This window comes from Pan paniscus, chromosome 2 (genome assembly GCF_029289425.2).
Source record: "Pan paniscus chromosome 2, NHGRI_mPanPan1-v2.0_pri, whole genome shotgun sequence".
NCBI lineage: Eukaryota > Metazoa > Chordata > Mammalia > Primates > Hominidae > Pan > Pan paniscus.
The window spans coordinates 99598596-99611601 of NC_085926.1; the positions used below are offsets into that span (position 1 = coordinate 99598596).

The window sequence follows — 13006 nt, forward strand, 5'->3', positions numbered from 1 at the left end:
CTTTCACTCCCATTTCTAACTTGTCTTTTTGCTCTATTTTCTGGGAGATTTCATTAGTTATATTTTCCAACTTTTCTGAGATTTTTTATATGGTATTATATATTTTATTCCTAAAATACTCTAGTTATTTTAATGTGCCCTTTATATTAATAAAATTTTTTTAGACTTTCTTTTTTTTACACTAGTCAAGTGCAGTAGTGAGAAGGGGGTAAAGAGTAGAACAAGGAGTTCGATCTGTAACTGTGAACAGTCAATTGAGATAACTAACTTCGGGCCAGCCAATATGACATTAAAAAATTTTTTTTTTTGTAGAGACAGGGTCTCGCTATATTGCCTGGTCTTGAACTCCTGGGCTCAAGTGATCCTCCCATCTCTGCCTCTCAAAGTGTTGGAGTGTTGGGATTACAGGTATAGGCCACCACGCTCAGCCTCAGTGTGCCCTTTTAAAAACATAGTACCGCTGGGAGCAGTGGCTCATGCCTATAATCCCAGCTCTCTGGGAGGCTGAGGCAGGCAGATCACCTGAGGTCAGGAGTTCGAGACCAGCCTGACCAACATGGAGAAACCCCATCTCTACTAAGAATACAAAATTAGCCGGGTATGGTGGCACATGCCTGTAATCCCAGTTACTTGGGAGGCTGAGGCAGAACTGCTTCAACCCGGGAAGCAGAGATCATGCCACTGCACTCCAGCCTGCGCAACAAGAACAAAACTCCGTCTCCAGAAAAACAAAAACAAACAAACAAACAAAAAAACCCCACAGTACCTGGTTGTTTTGTAAACGTAATTTTTTCATTTATCTCTTATATAAATCGTAAGTTCTTAAGTTTTTTTCTTTTTAGTAGTTTTATTTTCTCGCTAGTCTTGGATTCCTCAAAATTGTCTTTTTTTTTTGGAGACAGGGTCTCACTTTGACATGCAGGCTGGGGTGCAGTAGGGCAATCTTGGCTCCCTGTAGCCTTGACCTCCTGGGTTCAAGCCATCCTTCTGCCTTAGCCCCCAACAAATAGCTGGGACTACAGGTGTGTGCCACCATGCCCAGATAATTTTTGTATTTCTTTCTTTTTTTTTTTTTTTGAGACGGAGTCTCGCTCTGTTGCCCAGGCTGGAGTGCAGTGGCACAATCTCGGCTCACTGCAAGCTCCGCCTCCCGGGTTCAAGCCATTGTCCTGCCTCAACCTCCCGAGTAGCTGGAACTACAGGTGCTCGCCACCATGCCTGGCTAATTTTTTGTACTTTTAGTAGAGGCGGGTTTCACCATGTTAGTCAGGATAGTCTCGATCTCCTGACCTCGTGATCTGCCCGCCTCAGCCTCCCAAAGTGCTGGGATTACAGGTGTGAGCCACCGCACCCAGGCAATTTTTGTATTTTTGTAGAGACAGGGTTTCACCACGTTGCCCAGGCTGGTCTTGAAATCTTGAGCTCAAGCAATCTGCCTGCCTTGGCCTCCCAAAATGTTATGATTATAGGTGTGAGCCACTGCGCCCAGCCAAAGTTGTTTTTCTTGAAATCTTTTGTCATGAGTCAATAATCCCTAATATCTGTTCATATTTCAGAATAAGACATTAAAAAATTCACTGGAATTTCCACGTAAATGGGGAGGGGATTGTTGTCAACCATGAGCTTTTGTCAGTAGCTGTCTTTTGTTATTGGGCTTCGGATTTTTCATCTCTGAGATGGTGGGGTCTAGATGGCTATATCCTGGGACTTGAGTAAAGAAAGACCTTGGGCCAGGTGTGGTAGCTCACGCCTGGTATCCCATACCTTGGGGAGGCAGAGACAGGTGGATCATTTGAGCTCAGGAGTTTGAGACCAGCCTGGCCAACATGGTGAAACCCTGCATATAAAAATACAAAAAAATTTGCCAGGCATGGTGGCTCGTGCCTGTAGTCCCAGCTACTCAGGAGGCTGAGGCAGGAGAATCACCTGAACCTGGGAGATGGAGGATGCAGTGAGCCAAGATTGCACCACTGCACTCTAGCCTGGGTGACAGAACAAGACTTCATCTCAAAAAAAACAAAAAACAAAAAACAAAAACTTAATATTCAGTAAGCTTTTACTCTTCCCTGTTTTGAGTACAGTACATTTAGCTTCACTGTACACAGTACTCCCCAGTGGAGTTATGGTTTTATCCTTTCCAGAGAGTAGAAGATGGATCTTTGGCTAAAGGGACAGGGGTAGTGATTTAATTGCTTCTGCTTTCAAGGTAGCTAGCACTACTAATTCCTGAGACATTTTGGTGGTTCTACAATTCAATTTGGGTTGATTCTTAGCTTTCCCCACTGAAAACCTGGAAGTGAACCCTTTCAACTCTGCTGAATAAGTTACTCCATCTATTTATTTGTATCCAGAATTTAGTTGTTTCAAGATTTCCTGTTCTGCCTTTTCATGAGTTACATTTTTAAAATGATCTTTTTACTATTGTCTTACTACGGCATCAAGAGGAAGCAGAGTTAAGGCTAAGTCACTGAATATTTTTGGGAGGCAAGTAAATGACATGCACATTTAAATAAGAAGATGACTCTTATAGCCATATAAGACATAGAATACAAGCGAAAAGATAACCAAGCAGTAAGTTGGATTCTATATATTATGAATTAGAGTTACCTTCAATTAGCTTTCCAAATACTTACTGGACATTTGTAATCTCTAGCTCTTTCATGTTTCAGTTTGTGCATTATAAGGGCGTATCGTCTCTGAAAAACCATTCCACATTCCCCACATTTATGAGATGCTTCTTCTGTGTTCTCTTTAGCATCTCTTTTTGGCTGTTTCATCTTTTTTCCTCTTTGAACTAACTTCTGAGCCACCTAATAAGGGATAGAAATCACAATCTAAGTAAATCTACTCAATTTTAATTTTTAAAGTCATGTTGTAAATTTCTAACAAAAAGATTTCAAATTCACATTATCTTATTAATACTGGCATTTAAAACATTAAGTTGCTACCTTGTACCCATCTCACCTCCCAAATAATTTTCACTATAGCCATAAGTTCATCAATACAATGCTTTCAACCTAAAGCTAAAACTACAAAGGTCAACCCTTCTTACATCATACCTGTTGAACTGCTGACTTGGGAACGGCTTTCCGTTTCTGCAGCTTTTTCTCCATTCCCTTGTGTAGTCGAATATATGCCCCTTCATTAACAGAACGTTGTCGAAGCCTGCTTCTATAAGTATCATCATCAGGGCCAAAGTCTGTCTTTGCTGTTGATGCAACTAGATTTTCCTGATCTTTTAAAGGTTGGTCAACTTTCTGCCTATGTTTTGGAATGTCTTCAGCACAAATATCCTCAGCTGATATATCATTTCCCATACCACTATCCTCTGGCGAGCTACTAATTACATTCTCTTTTGAAAGTTTAGGGTGTATATTAGAAACTGTGTTATTTTCTCTGTTGTTTGAAGTTTCTAGTTCTGTCTGGTTGTTTTTTGTTATTAAATCAACAGACTCCATTTCAGGATGGGAATCAGCTATACATCCTACTGATGACAGGGCAGATTCAGCCTCTGAAGAAACCTGGGGCTCAGGCTGTCGTCCTACCTCTCCATTCTGCTCAGCTTCTGGCAATTCTCCATTTACCAGTAGTACAATTTCACAATCCCCAAGTTCAGTAGATAAACTTGTTGTGGTTCCCTCACTGCTAGCAACAGGAGGTGCTGTACCTCCATTCTGTACTCGTAAGTCCTGGGTAGATGCAACTGTTTGTACTTCGCCCTTCTTATATACTGTTAGCTGCTTCTCTTCCATTAGCTTATGTACACTTTCACAAATCTCTAAGACTTCTGACATGAAAAGATGACGAGCTAAGATGGCTACATCAGCCATGCTACAGAAATCAAAACTTAGTACAGAAGTATAGGCAAATTCCAGTAAAGGAAGGAAGCTGGCCTTACAAAAACCTGTATGAATACAAAGAAGGTAAAGACAAAAAAGTCAATTATCAATGAAACAATACAGAATTATGACAATATAAAATATAATTCAAAGGCAAATATGACCATTTGTTCTGCAACTAATCATCCCTGGATTTGCATTTTGTTCTGGTTTCTTATTAAACCTTGACTAACTCATTTGTATGAGCTAAGTCTCAGTACCTAATATAGAAAATAGTATCAGACTTACTACCTCAAGAGTTGCTGTAAGGCAGTCATTTTCAAACTGTACTCCTTAGAACCCTGGGGATTCCTCAAATTCCCCTCAAGAAACAGCTGCTGGAGGATGGAGGGTTAAAAAAAAAGAGGAAGACAGGTGAGTGGCAGGGTTCAACCAACCTGTCCCCTAATCTCACTTCAGTAAATATAGCTGTACTTCCAAGTAATAGTGGTACATATAAAAATGTGATTGAACAAAGTATTCTATGACTAAAAGTAAAGTAAAAAAACAATACCTAAGGGAGAGGTTAGCAACATTTTTCTGTTAAGAGTAAGATAATAAACATTGCAGGCCATGAGATGTCTGCTAAAACTGCTCAGCTTTGCCACTGTAGCTGGAAAGCAGGTATACACCAATGGACGCAGCTGTGTTCCAATACAACCTTCTTTACAAAAGCGGAAGGAGGGGAAGAGTGGTCCTTGGGCTGTAGTTTGCCTATACCAGGTCTAAGGAATGAAATAATTACTATACACATGAGGTATTACATTCTTCTGCGGGAAAACAAGGTCAGTTTCTTTTCTAAAATTCTCAGTGATTCACTTTCAAAAGCCATTGTTAATTCTTAATATTCACATGAATCAAAAATCAGAAAAAAGATTACACAGTGATAATTCCATAACCAGAATGATTAAGAATTTGTATAGCTCTCCAGAATTTCATTATACAGCCAAGCCAATATTTTTATTTATTTATTTTTGTTTATTTTTTGAGATGGAGTCTTGCTCTGTGGCCAGGCTAGAGTGCAGTGGCGAAATCTTGGCTCACTGCAACCTCCCAACTCCCAGGTTCAAGCAATTCTCCTGTCTCAGCCTCCGGAGTAGGTGCGACTACAGGCACACGCCACCATGCCCAGCTAATTTTTGTATTTTTAGTAGAGACGGGGTTTCACCATATTGGCCAGGACGGTCTCTATCTCTTGACCTTGTGATAAGCCTGCCTCGGCCTCCCAAAAGTGCGGGGATTACAGGCGTGAGCCACCGCACTCGGCTTTCTTTTTTTATTTAGGTACTTTGAGACAGGCCCTTGCTCTGTCATCCAGGCTGAAGCGCAGTGGATTGACCACAGCTCACTGTAACCTTGACCTCCCAGGCTCAAGCAGTCCTTCTGCTTCAGCCACCTAAGTAGCAGGGCAGGCATGCACCTGGTTATTTTTATATTTTGAAGAGATGGAGGTCTCCCCATGTTGTCTCAGCTGATCTTGACCTCCTGGCCTGAAGGGATACTCCTGCCTTGGCATCTCAAAGTCCTTGGATTACAGGTGTGAGCCACTACACCTAGACGGAGGCAAATATTCTAATTCCGCCTTCTCACACTAGGTGTCATATTACACATACTTTTCTGCACTTTGCTTTTCTCATACAATAATTTATCTTAGAGATTTTTAAATATACAATTGAGAGCCATATTTGCTGTAATTTTCAGTTCTGACTCAAGGTATGTAAAGTGTGGTATTTTATGCAAAAGAACCCACGAAGGATGAACAAACATACAGAGAAGCCTTAAACTGTGAGATGTTAGGACTCAGGCTGAAAAAAACTGAGGGGACTCCCCACCAACATTATCATTATGGTGAATTCAGCCATTCCTAGGAAAGCTAATTCTTTTGTTTGTTTGTTTGTTTGAGACGGAGTTTCGCTCTTGTTGTCCAGGCTGGAGTGCAATGGCGTGATCTTGGCTCACCGCAACCTCTGCCTCCCATTTGTTGGTAGAAATGTAAATTAGTACACCAGGATGAAAAACACTATAGAAGTGCCTCAAAAAACTAAAAATATAACTACTATATGATCCAGCAATCCCACTACTGGGTATCTACCCAAAGAAAAGAAATTGTATCAAAGAGATACCTGCACCCCACGTTTACTGCAGCACTACTCACAATAGCCAAGAAATGAAATCAACCTACATGTTCATCAACAGATGAATGGAAAAAATGTGGTAAATATGCACAGTGGAATACTATTCAGCCATAAAAAAGAATGAAATCCTGTCATTTGCAGCAACATGATAAACCTGGAGGACATCATGCTAAGTCAGTCAAGGACAGAAAGATAAATACCAAATGTCCTCACTCATATGGGGGAGCTAAAAAAAAACTTAGATCATACAAGTAGAGAGAAGAGCTATGGTTATTAGAAGATGGGCAGGGTGACAGGAGGGGAGTATAGGAGGAGGTTGATTAATAGATACAAAATTACAGCTAGATAGATAGAAGGAACAACTTCTAGTGTTCTATAGCACCGCAGGGTATAGAGTTAACAACAGTTTATGGTATATGTTAAAAAAGCTACAAGAAGCCTGGCACAGTGGCTCACCCCCTGTAATATCAGTGCTTTGAGAGGGTGAGGCAGGAGGACTCCAGGAGTTCAAGGCCAGCCTGGGCAACAAAGTGAGACTCCATCTCTATAAACAAATGAAAAAATTAGTTGGACAAGGTGGTGTGCACCTGTGGTCCCACCTACACGGGAGGCCAAAGCAGGAAAATTGCTTGAGCCCAAAAGTTGCTTGAGCCCATGACTGCACCACTGCACTCTAGCCTAGGGTGACAGAATAAGATTCTGTCAAAAAAAAAAAAAAAAAAAAAAGGGCTGAAAGAATTTTGAATGTTTTCAACACAAAGAAAGGTAAATGTCTGAGGTGATAGGTATATCCTAATTACCCTCATTTGATCATTACTAATTGTATACATGTACCAAAATATCATTTTGTACACCATAAATATGTACAACTATTACATGTCAACTAAAAATAAAAGGAGCGAGCCTCTCTGAGCCTATTCTGTTTCAGGGACTATCTGAAAATAAATAAAAGGGAAAAATCATTAAGAGGGCAAATTTTGTTTTTTTTTTACAATTTGAAAATTTTATAAAAATATCCTCTCAAATGAAATGGACAATTATAACAGAAGGAAAAATTATGGTGAGGACTTCAAAATCCAGGGGTACGGCAGACTAAGATACCGTAAATGACACACTTATGATAAAATTTTTTTTTGTGGCTAAGACAGGGTCTTGCTCTGTTGCCCAGGCTGGAGTGCAGTGGTGTGGTCTCAGCTCACTGCAACCTCCGCCTCCTGGGATCAAGTGATCCTCCTACCTCAGCCTCCAAAGTAGCTGGGACTACAGGCATGTGACACCATGCCTGGCTAATTTTTGTAAATTTTGGTAGCCACAGGGTTTCACCATGTTGTCCGGGATGGTCTTGAACTTCTGAGCTCAAGCAATCCACCTGCCTCAAAGCTTTGGGATTACTGGCGTGAGCCACTGTGCCCAGCCTTATCTACTTAATATTTAAATCAAACATATTTTTAAAATAATGCCTATTTCACCTATGATTGGCTTACATAATACTTGCTGAACAATATACAAAAATATGCATATGGAATGAAGACTAAATGATGTATTATGTTGGAATATTAGGATGCTGTGCCATAGTTTTTTCAGGCAGACATTTCATTTGCTATAAACTGCTGAGAAACCAGAAAAGAGCAACACTCATGCTTTCAGATGCATGAAATATAGGGAAAAAATTCCAAAGCAAACATATCAAAAGAATAACCTGTGATGGGTTTTTATATTCAGATGGCTCAGTGTAAGACGTATTTTCTCCTTTGAGTCACCAAACCCAGAAAAAAAAAAAATACCACTAATCTAGAATGTAATGCCAACTCTAAGCTCCAAAAAGTTTTTGCTCATATGTACACCCCCTGAGCCTAGGCTAGTTCTTTGTATGCAGTGGATGCTTAATAAATATTTATTTATATAGAGAAAGCTATTAGTGCTTTTTTTTTTTTTTGAGACGGAGTTTTGCTCTTGTCGCCCAGGCTAGAGTGCAATGGTGTGATCTCAGCTCACCGCAACATCCACCTCCCAGGTTCAAGCGATTCTCCTGCCTCAGCCTCCCGAGTAGCTGGGATTACAGGCATGCGCCACCGTGCCCAACTAATTTTGCATTTTTAGTAGAGACAGGGTTTCTCCATGTTGATCAGGCTGGTCTCAAACCCATGACCTCAGGTGATCCGCCTGCCTCAGCCTCCCAAAGTGCTGGGATTACAGGCAGGAGCCACTGCGCCTGGCCGTTATTATTGCTTTCTATAAATATAAAGCCACTGCTAAGGAAAAATGTATCTTCCCAGAAGAGGTAGGACTAAAAACAATAAAGCATAAAAGGATAAGTGGTTAAATAATTAAGAATTTACATACCTGGAAAAAGTCACTTTTTTGTTTCAAAAAGGAAAAAATATTTCAAAGTGATTTAAGTAATTCAAAAGTTACAGCAAGTTTTATATGATGAGAAAATGTATAAATAATGCTACCTATAATTCTTCCTAAATTTTCATTTGATGACTCATAAGCCAATATATAAATTCTAGTGAAGCCAAAAGAAAGTTGAACTATTTATTTACAATAATGATACAAACAAAAAACAAACCTGGAATTTTGACTTTTCTATATTGATAATTTGATTATTGAACTTAATAAACTCTAAGGATTAATCTTTAAAAACCAAAAGACTTATAAAATACTCTATAATTACATGTCCCACAAAATAAGACATAAACAGTCAATTTTTATTTGCTTTTTATTTTTAGAGGCAGGGTCTTGTTATATTGCCCAGTCTGGAGAGCAGTGGGTATTCACAGGTACAATGACACACCACAGCCTGGAACTCCTGACCTTAAGCGATCCTCACATCCCAGCCTCCCAAGTAGGTGGGACTACAGGCGTGCACCACCACACCTAGCTTAAACAATCAATTTTTAAATAACATATTCATTTAATGTAATAATTTTGTTGCACTTATGGATTTCACTCAAACTGTTTTTAACAGTTTAAATCCTAGAAATTCTTTTTCTGCTATAATTGTCTCACTTAAGACGTAGTGAAAGGAAATGACACCCTTTTCCATAACTCTACCACAGAAATCTTGCTAAAAAGAACCTTTTCAGTACAGCTTAGTCTACTGTTGTCAGTGGGCTTCTCTTACTTTGGCATAAAGTCCGTGTGTGGAAGACATACATATCCCCCTCTTCTAGAATGTCATTACAAACAAAAAGCAAGAGTAATACAAAACCCTTACCAGAAAGATCCACCACAGCCTCATGACTGGAAACAGCTCCTTTCTCGATAAAAAGATCTCGAAAATACTCGCTATTTGCTGACAAAACAGATTTATGAGCTTTGTACTCTTCTCCTTCAATTAACAAAGTAACATCACAGAACTGGTTGGAAAGTCTCTGTTCGTTCAGCTGTTTTAAGACAGCCTGACAATGTTTTGGAGAAGAACGTTTTACCACTCCTTTGGTGTCAACCTGTCAAAATAAGTTTGAGAGCAGAAGTAATATATTACCTGTATTTTTTACCCTTAACAAGCTTTAAAACAAGACACATTACATATTACCTTTTACCAGGTATGAATAATTTGATATTTTCTTTGTTACCTATGTATTTAAATAAAAAGATATGTTGTCCTATCCTATTTTCTGCCATGTTCATTCTACCTCACCTAATGAAAATCTGTATCTCACTTCTGGCTGCCTCTTCTTACTAATCAGAAATATGATGATGTATGAAACTGATGCAGGTGAAAAACAAAGACCTGGCCAGATTAATTTTACCTTGGGGCATAAACTCAGAGACTGCTTCCAGAAATGTAAATCTGTCTACTTGTACCAATATATCATCACAAAAGAAGGGAGGGAGGATAATTAACAACAAACCAACAGGTAATTATTAAGTTCATTCTGAAAAAATAACAGGAACATTTATGATAAATGAAGAGGCAGTTCAGCTTATATAACAACACAGTACACTGCCATTTTGTCTTATTCAATAAGCAGTCTTAGTGGTTTGAGAAAAATAAGTCACCAAGGCTGCAAATACTAGTACACTAGTTACAAATCTTAAAGCTGACTGGAAAGTACCACTTACAAACACAAGTTCATGTTTGGATACTGGCTTCTTTTTTGCAGGCTTGGATGCTGTAGTTGGAGATGAAGTAAAGTTGCTCAGGTCATCTTCCGACTCATTACTTTCTTCTCCAGATTCAAGGTCTAGTCCCAATTCTTCCAACATTTCTGAAACATCTGATATTGGACGGGATCGATCTAGTTTCTCCTGGCATTTGCTACACTGTTTAATGTAATCTTTGACTTGCTTCAATATGCCTACAATGAAAATATTAACAAGTCAAATTTAATACTGTTAACTGAAAACAGAATATATTATTTAGTCTGTGCACATTAACACATTTCAGTACATATGTGCAGACATTCATGTCCCATAAAATATGTAGAGTTTATTAGAATGTAAAATATACTTTTTTCCCAAAAAATATAAAGTTATAAATGATGTTCTCCTGCTGAGGTAATTTTTTTTATTTATTCCCAGTTATTTGTTTCTCTAATCATAAGATGACTATATAGCTCCACCCATTTTCATGTGAGTTGCAATGTTTTCATGCAAGAGGAACTATATGAAACTGCCAATATTCACCTGTTTTTGACCTACACAAATTAACAATTTAGGGCATGATGGCGCACGCCTGTAATCCCAGCTACTCTGGAGGCTGAGGCAGGAGACTCACTTATAACCCGGGAGGCGGAGGTTGCAGTGAGCTGAGATTGTGCCACTGCACTCCAGCCTGGGCAACAGACCAAGACTCTGTCTCAAAACAAAACCAAACAAATTAACAATTTAATATGGCTCAAGCTAATACTTCTCCACCCCAGTGACATTAGGCTTGACCGTGTGATTTGATTTGCACACATGTGATGTGTACCATATCTGAACAGAACCTTAAGAGGTACTGAGTATTTTGCACCAGTTCTCTGATCTTTGTACCCTCTCACAAAGAACAGCAATGTCCCAGAGGGATGTTGTTCTTAAACCTGAGTTTCAGATGAAAAAAGCTGAAACCAATCTGTAGCCTGGAACAGGACTACTACAAAACTTGTAACGAAAGTTTAAAATAAATCTTTTGTTTTTGAAAGTTATGAGATTTTAGGGTTGTGTGAAATAATAGCATACACAATCTAACAAAAGTTGATTATACACAAGCCACTCACAAAAGATTTTGAATTTCAACTTCCAGCTCCCAGCATGCTAGGGTAGGGGTGAGGAGGCAGGGACAAGGCTTTATGTATATGTACACACATCCCACTATCATCCTTGTAAGAGAACAATTAATTCCCATTCTATACAAGAGGAAAATAAAGCCCTAAGAGGTATGTAGCTTGTCCAAAGTCACATCTAGTAAAATGGCAGAGCTAGGCCTCCAGAAGTCATGGGATTTTCGGTATATTATTCTACTTACACAAGAGCACGCTTGTCCATTCCTAGGGCAGAAAGTTACCCCCAAATCTTCAAATAAGTACAAATGAAAAGGTTATGAGGTAAAATGATAGAGGTATAGAGAATATTCCTGAAAAGTGTTTTAAAATGTCGAATTATACAAAGCTCCTTACACTTTTTTTTTTTTTGAAAGGGAGTCTCTCTCTGTTGCCCAGGCTGGAGTGCAGTGGTGGGATCCCAGATCACTGCAACCTCCGCCTCCTGGGTTCAAGTGATACTCCCACCTCAGCCTCCCGAGTAGCTGGGATTACAGGCGCCCGCCACCACACCTGGCTAATTTTTTGTATTTTTAGTAGGGATGGGGTTTCACTATTTTTGCCAGGCTGGTCTCAAACTCCTGACCTCAAGTGATCTGCCCGCCTTGGCCTCCCAAAGTGCTGGGATGACGGGCATGAGCCACCTTGCCTGGCCACCAAGTTCCTTATACTTTCAATCTTCAAATAGTATTCAAGCAATATTTTCCAAATTGTATTATGTCCCACACTGATTATAAAAGTATACACTGAAGTCATAAATTCAGAAAAACTTTAGCTATATGCAATTGACATGTATTATTAGAACCTCTGACTTCTACGGTGAAGAAACCTGTTTAACCTAGGAATTTGTCAAATTTATGGATTCACAGAGACTTTTTTTTTTTTGCAGAACATAAACAATGGGGCTTGGGGCGTGGCTCACACACTTTGGGAGGCTGAGGTGGGCGGATCATTTGAGGTAAGAAGTTCGAGACAAGCCTGGCCAACAGAGCAAAACACAAAAATTAGCTAGGTGTGGAGGCACGCGCCTGTAGTCCCAGCTACTCCGGAGGCTGAGGCACCAGAATCACGTGAGCCTGGGAGGCGAAGGCTGCAGTGAGCCGAGATCGCGCCACTGTGCTCCGGCCTGGGTGACAGAACAAGACTCTGTCTCAAAGAAAAAAAGAGAAGAAAAGAAAGAAAGGAACAATGGGTTCGAGTTAAATATAATTTTATCAAAAAAGCATTTATATGAGTGTAGATTTAGAGACCAAAAGAGGTTGTATTGGCCGGGCGCTGTGGCTTACACCTGTAATCCCAGCACTTTGGGAGGTCGAGGTGAGCAGATCACCTGAGCTCAGGAGTTCGAGCCCAGCCTGGCCAACATGGTGAAACCCCGTCGCTACTAAAAATAGAAAAATTAGCTGGGCGTGGTGTAATCCCAGCTACTCTGGAGACTGAGGCACCAGAATCGCTTGAACCCGGGAGGTGGAGTTGCAGCGAGCCGATATCGCGCCACTGCACTCCAGCCTGGGCAACAGAGTGACTCTGTCTCAATAAATAAATAAATAAAATAAATAAATAAATAAACATCGTCTCAGGTTTTTGCCTTTTAAGACACTGCACACTAAAAATTAAAAAAAAAAACAACTGGATTAGAATCACTCACAGATAATGAACTTAGAAAAAGAAAAATTCTGAACACAAAATACCACATAACACTGGGTTAAGAAAAGTGTGAGATCACAAAGGTCAGCTGTGTGAC

At 39.7% G+C, this 13006-nt stretch overlaps 1 protein-coding gene across 1 annotated transcript in view; it reads right to left on the bottom strand.

The window, feature by feature from the left end:
- The window catches only part of ZBTB11 (zinc finger and BTB domain containing 11), a 31478-nt gene that overhangs the window by 12441 nt on the left and 6031 nt on the right, over positions 1 to 13006 (bottom strand). Inside the window, exons 2-5 of the mRNA XM_003821928.7 lie at positions 10085 to 10320; positions 9234 to 9465; positions 3060 to 3904; positions 2634 to 2810 (exon numbers count right to left, since the gene is read on the bottom strand). Of these exons, the coding sequence (XP_003821976.1) occupies positions 2634 to 2810; positions 3060 to 3904; positions 9234 to 9465; positions 10085 to 10320 (1490 nt within the window). The remainder of the gene's footprint in view (positions 1 to 2633; positions 2811 to 3059; positions 3905 to 9233; positions 9466 to 10084; positions 10321 to 13006) is intronic.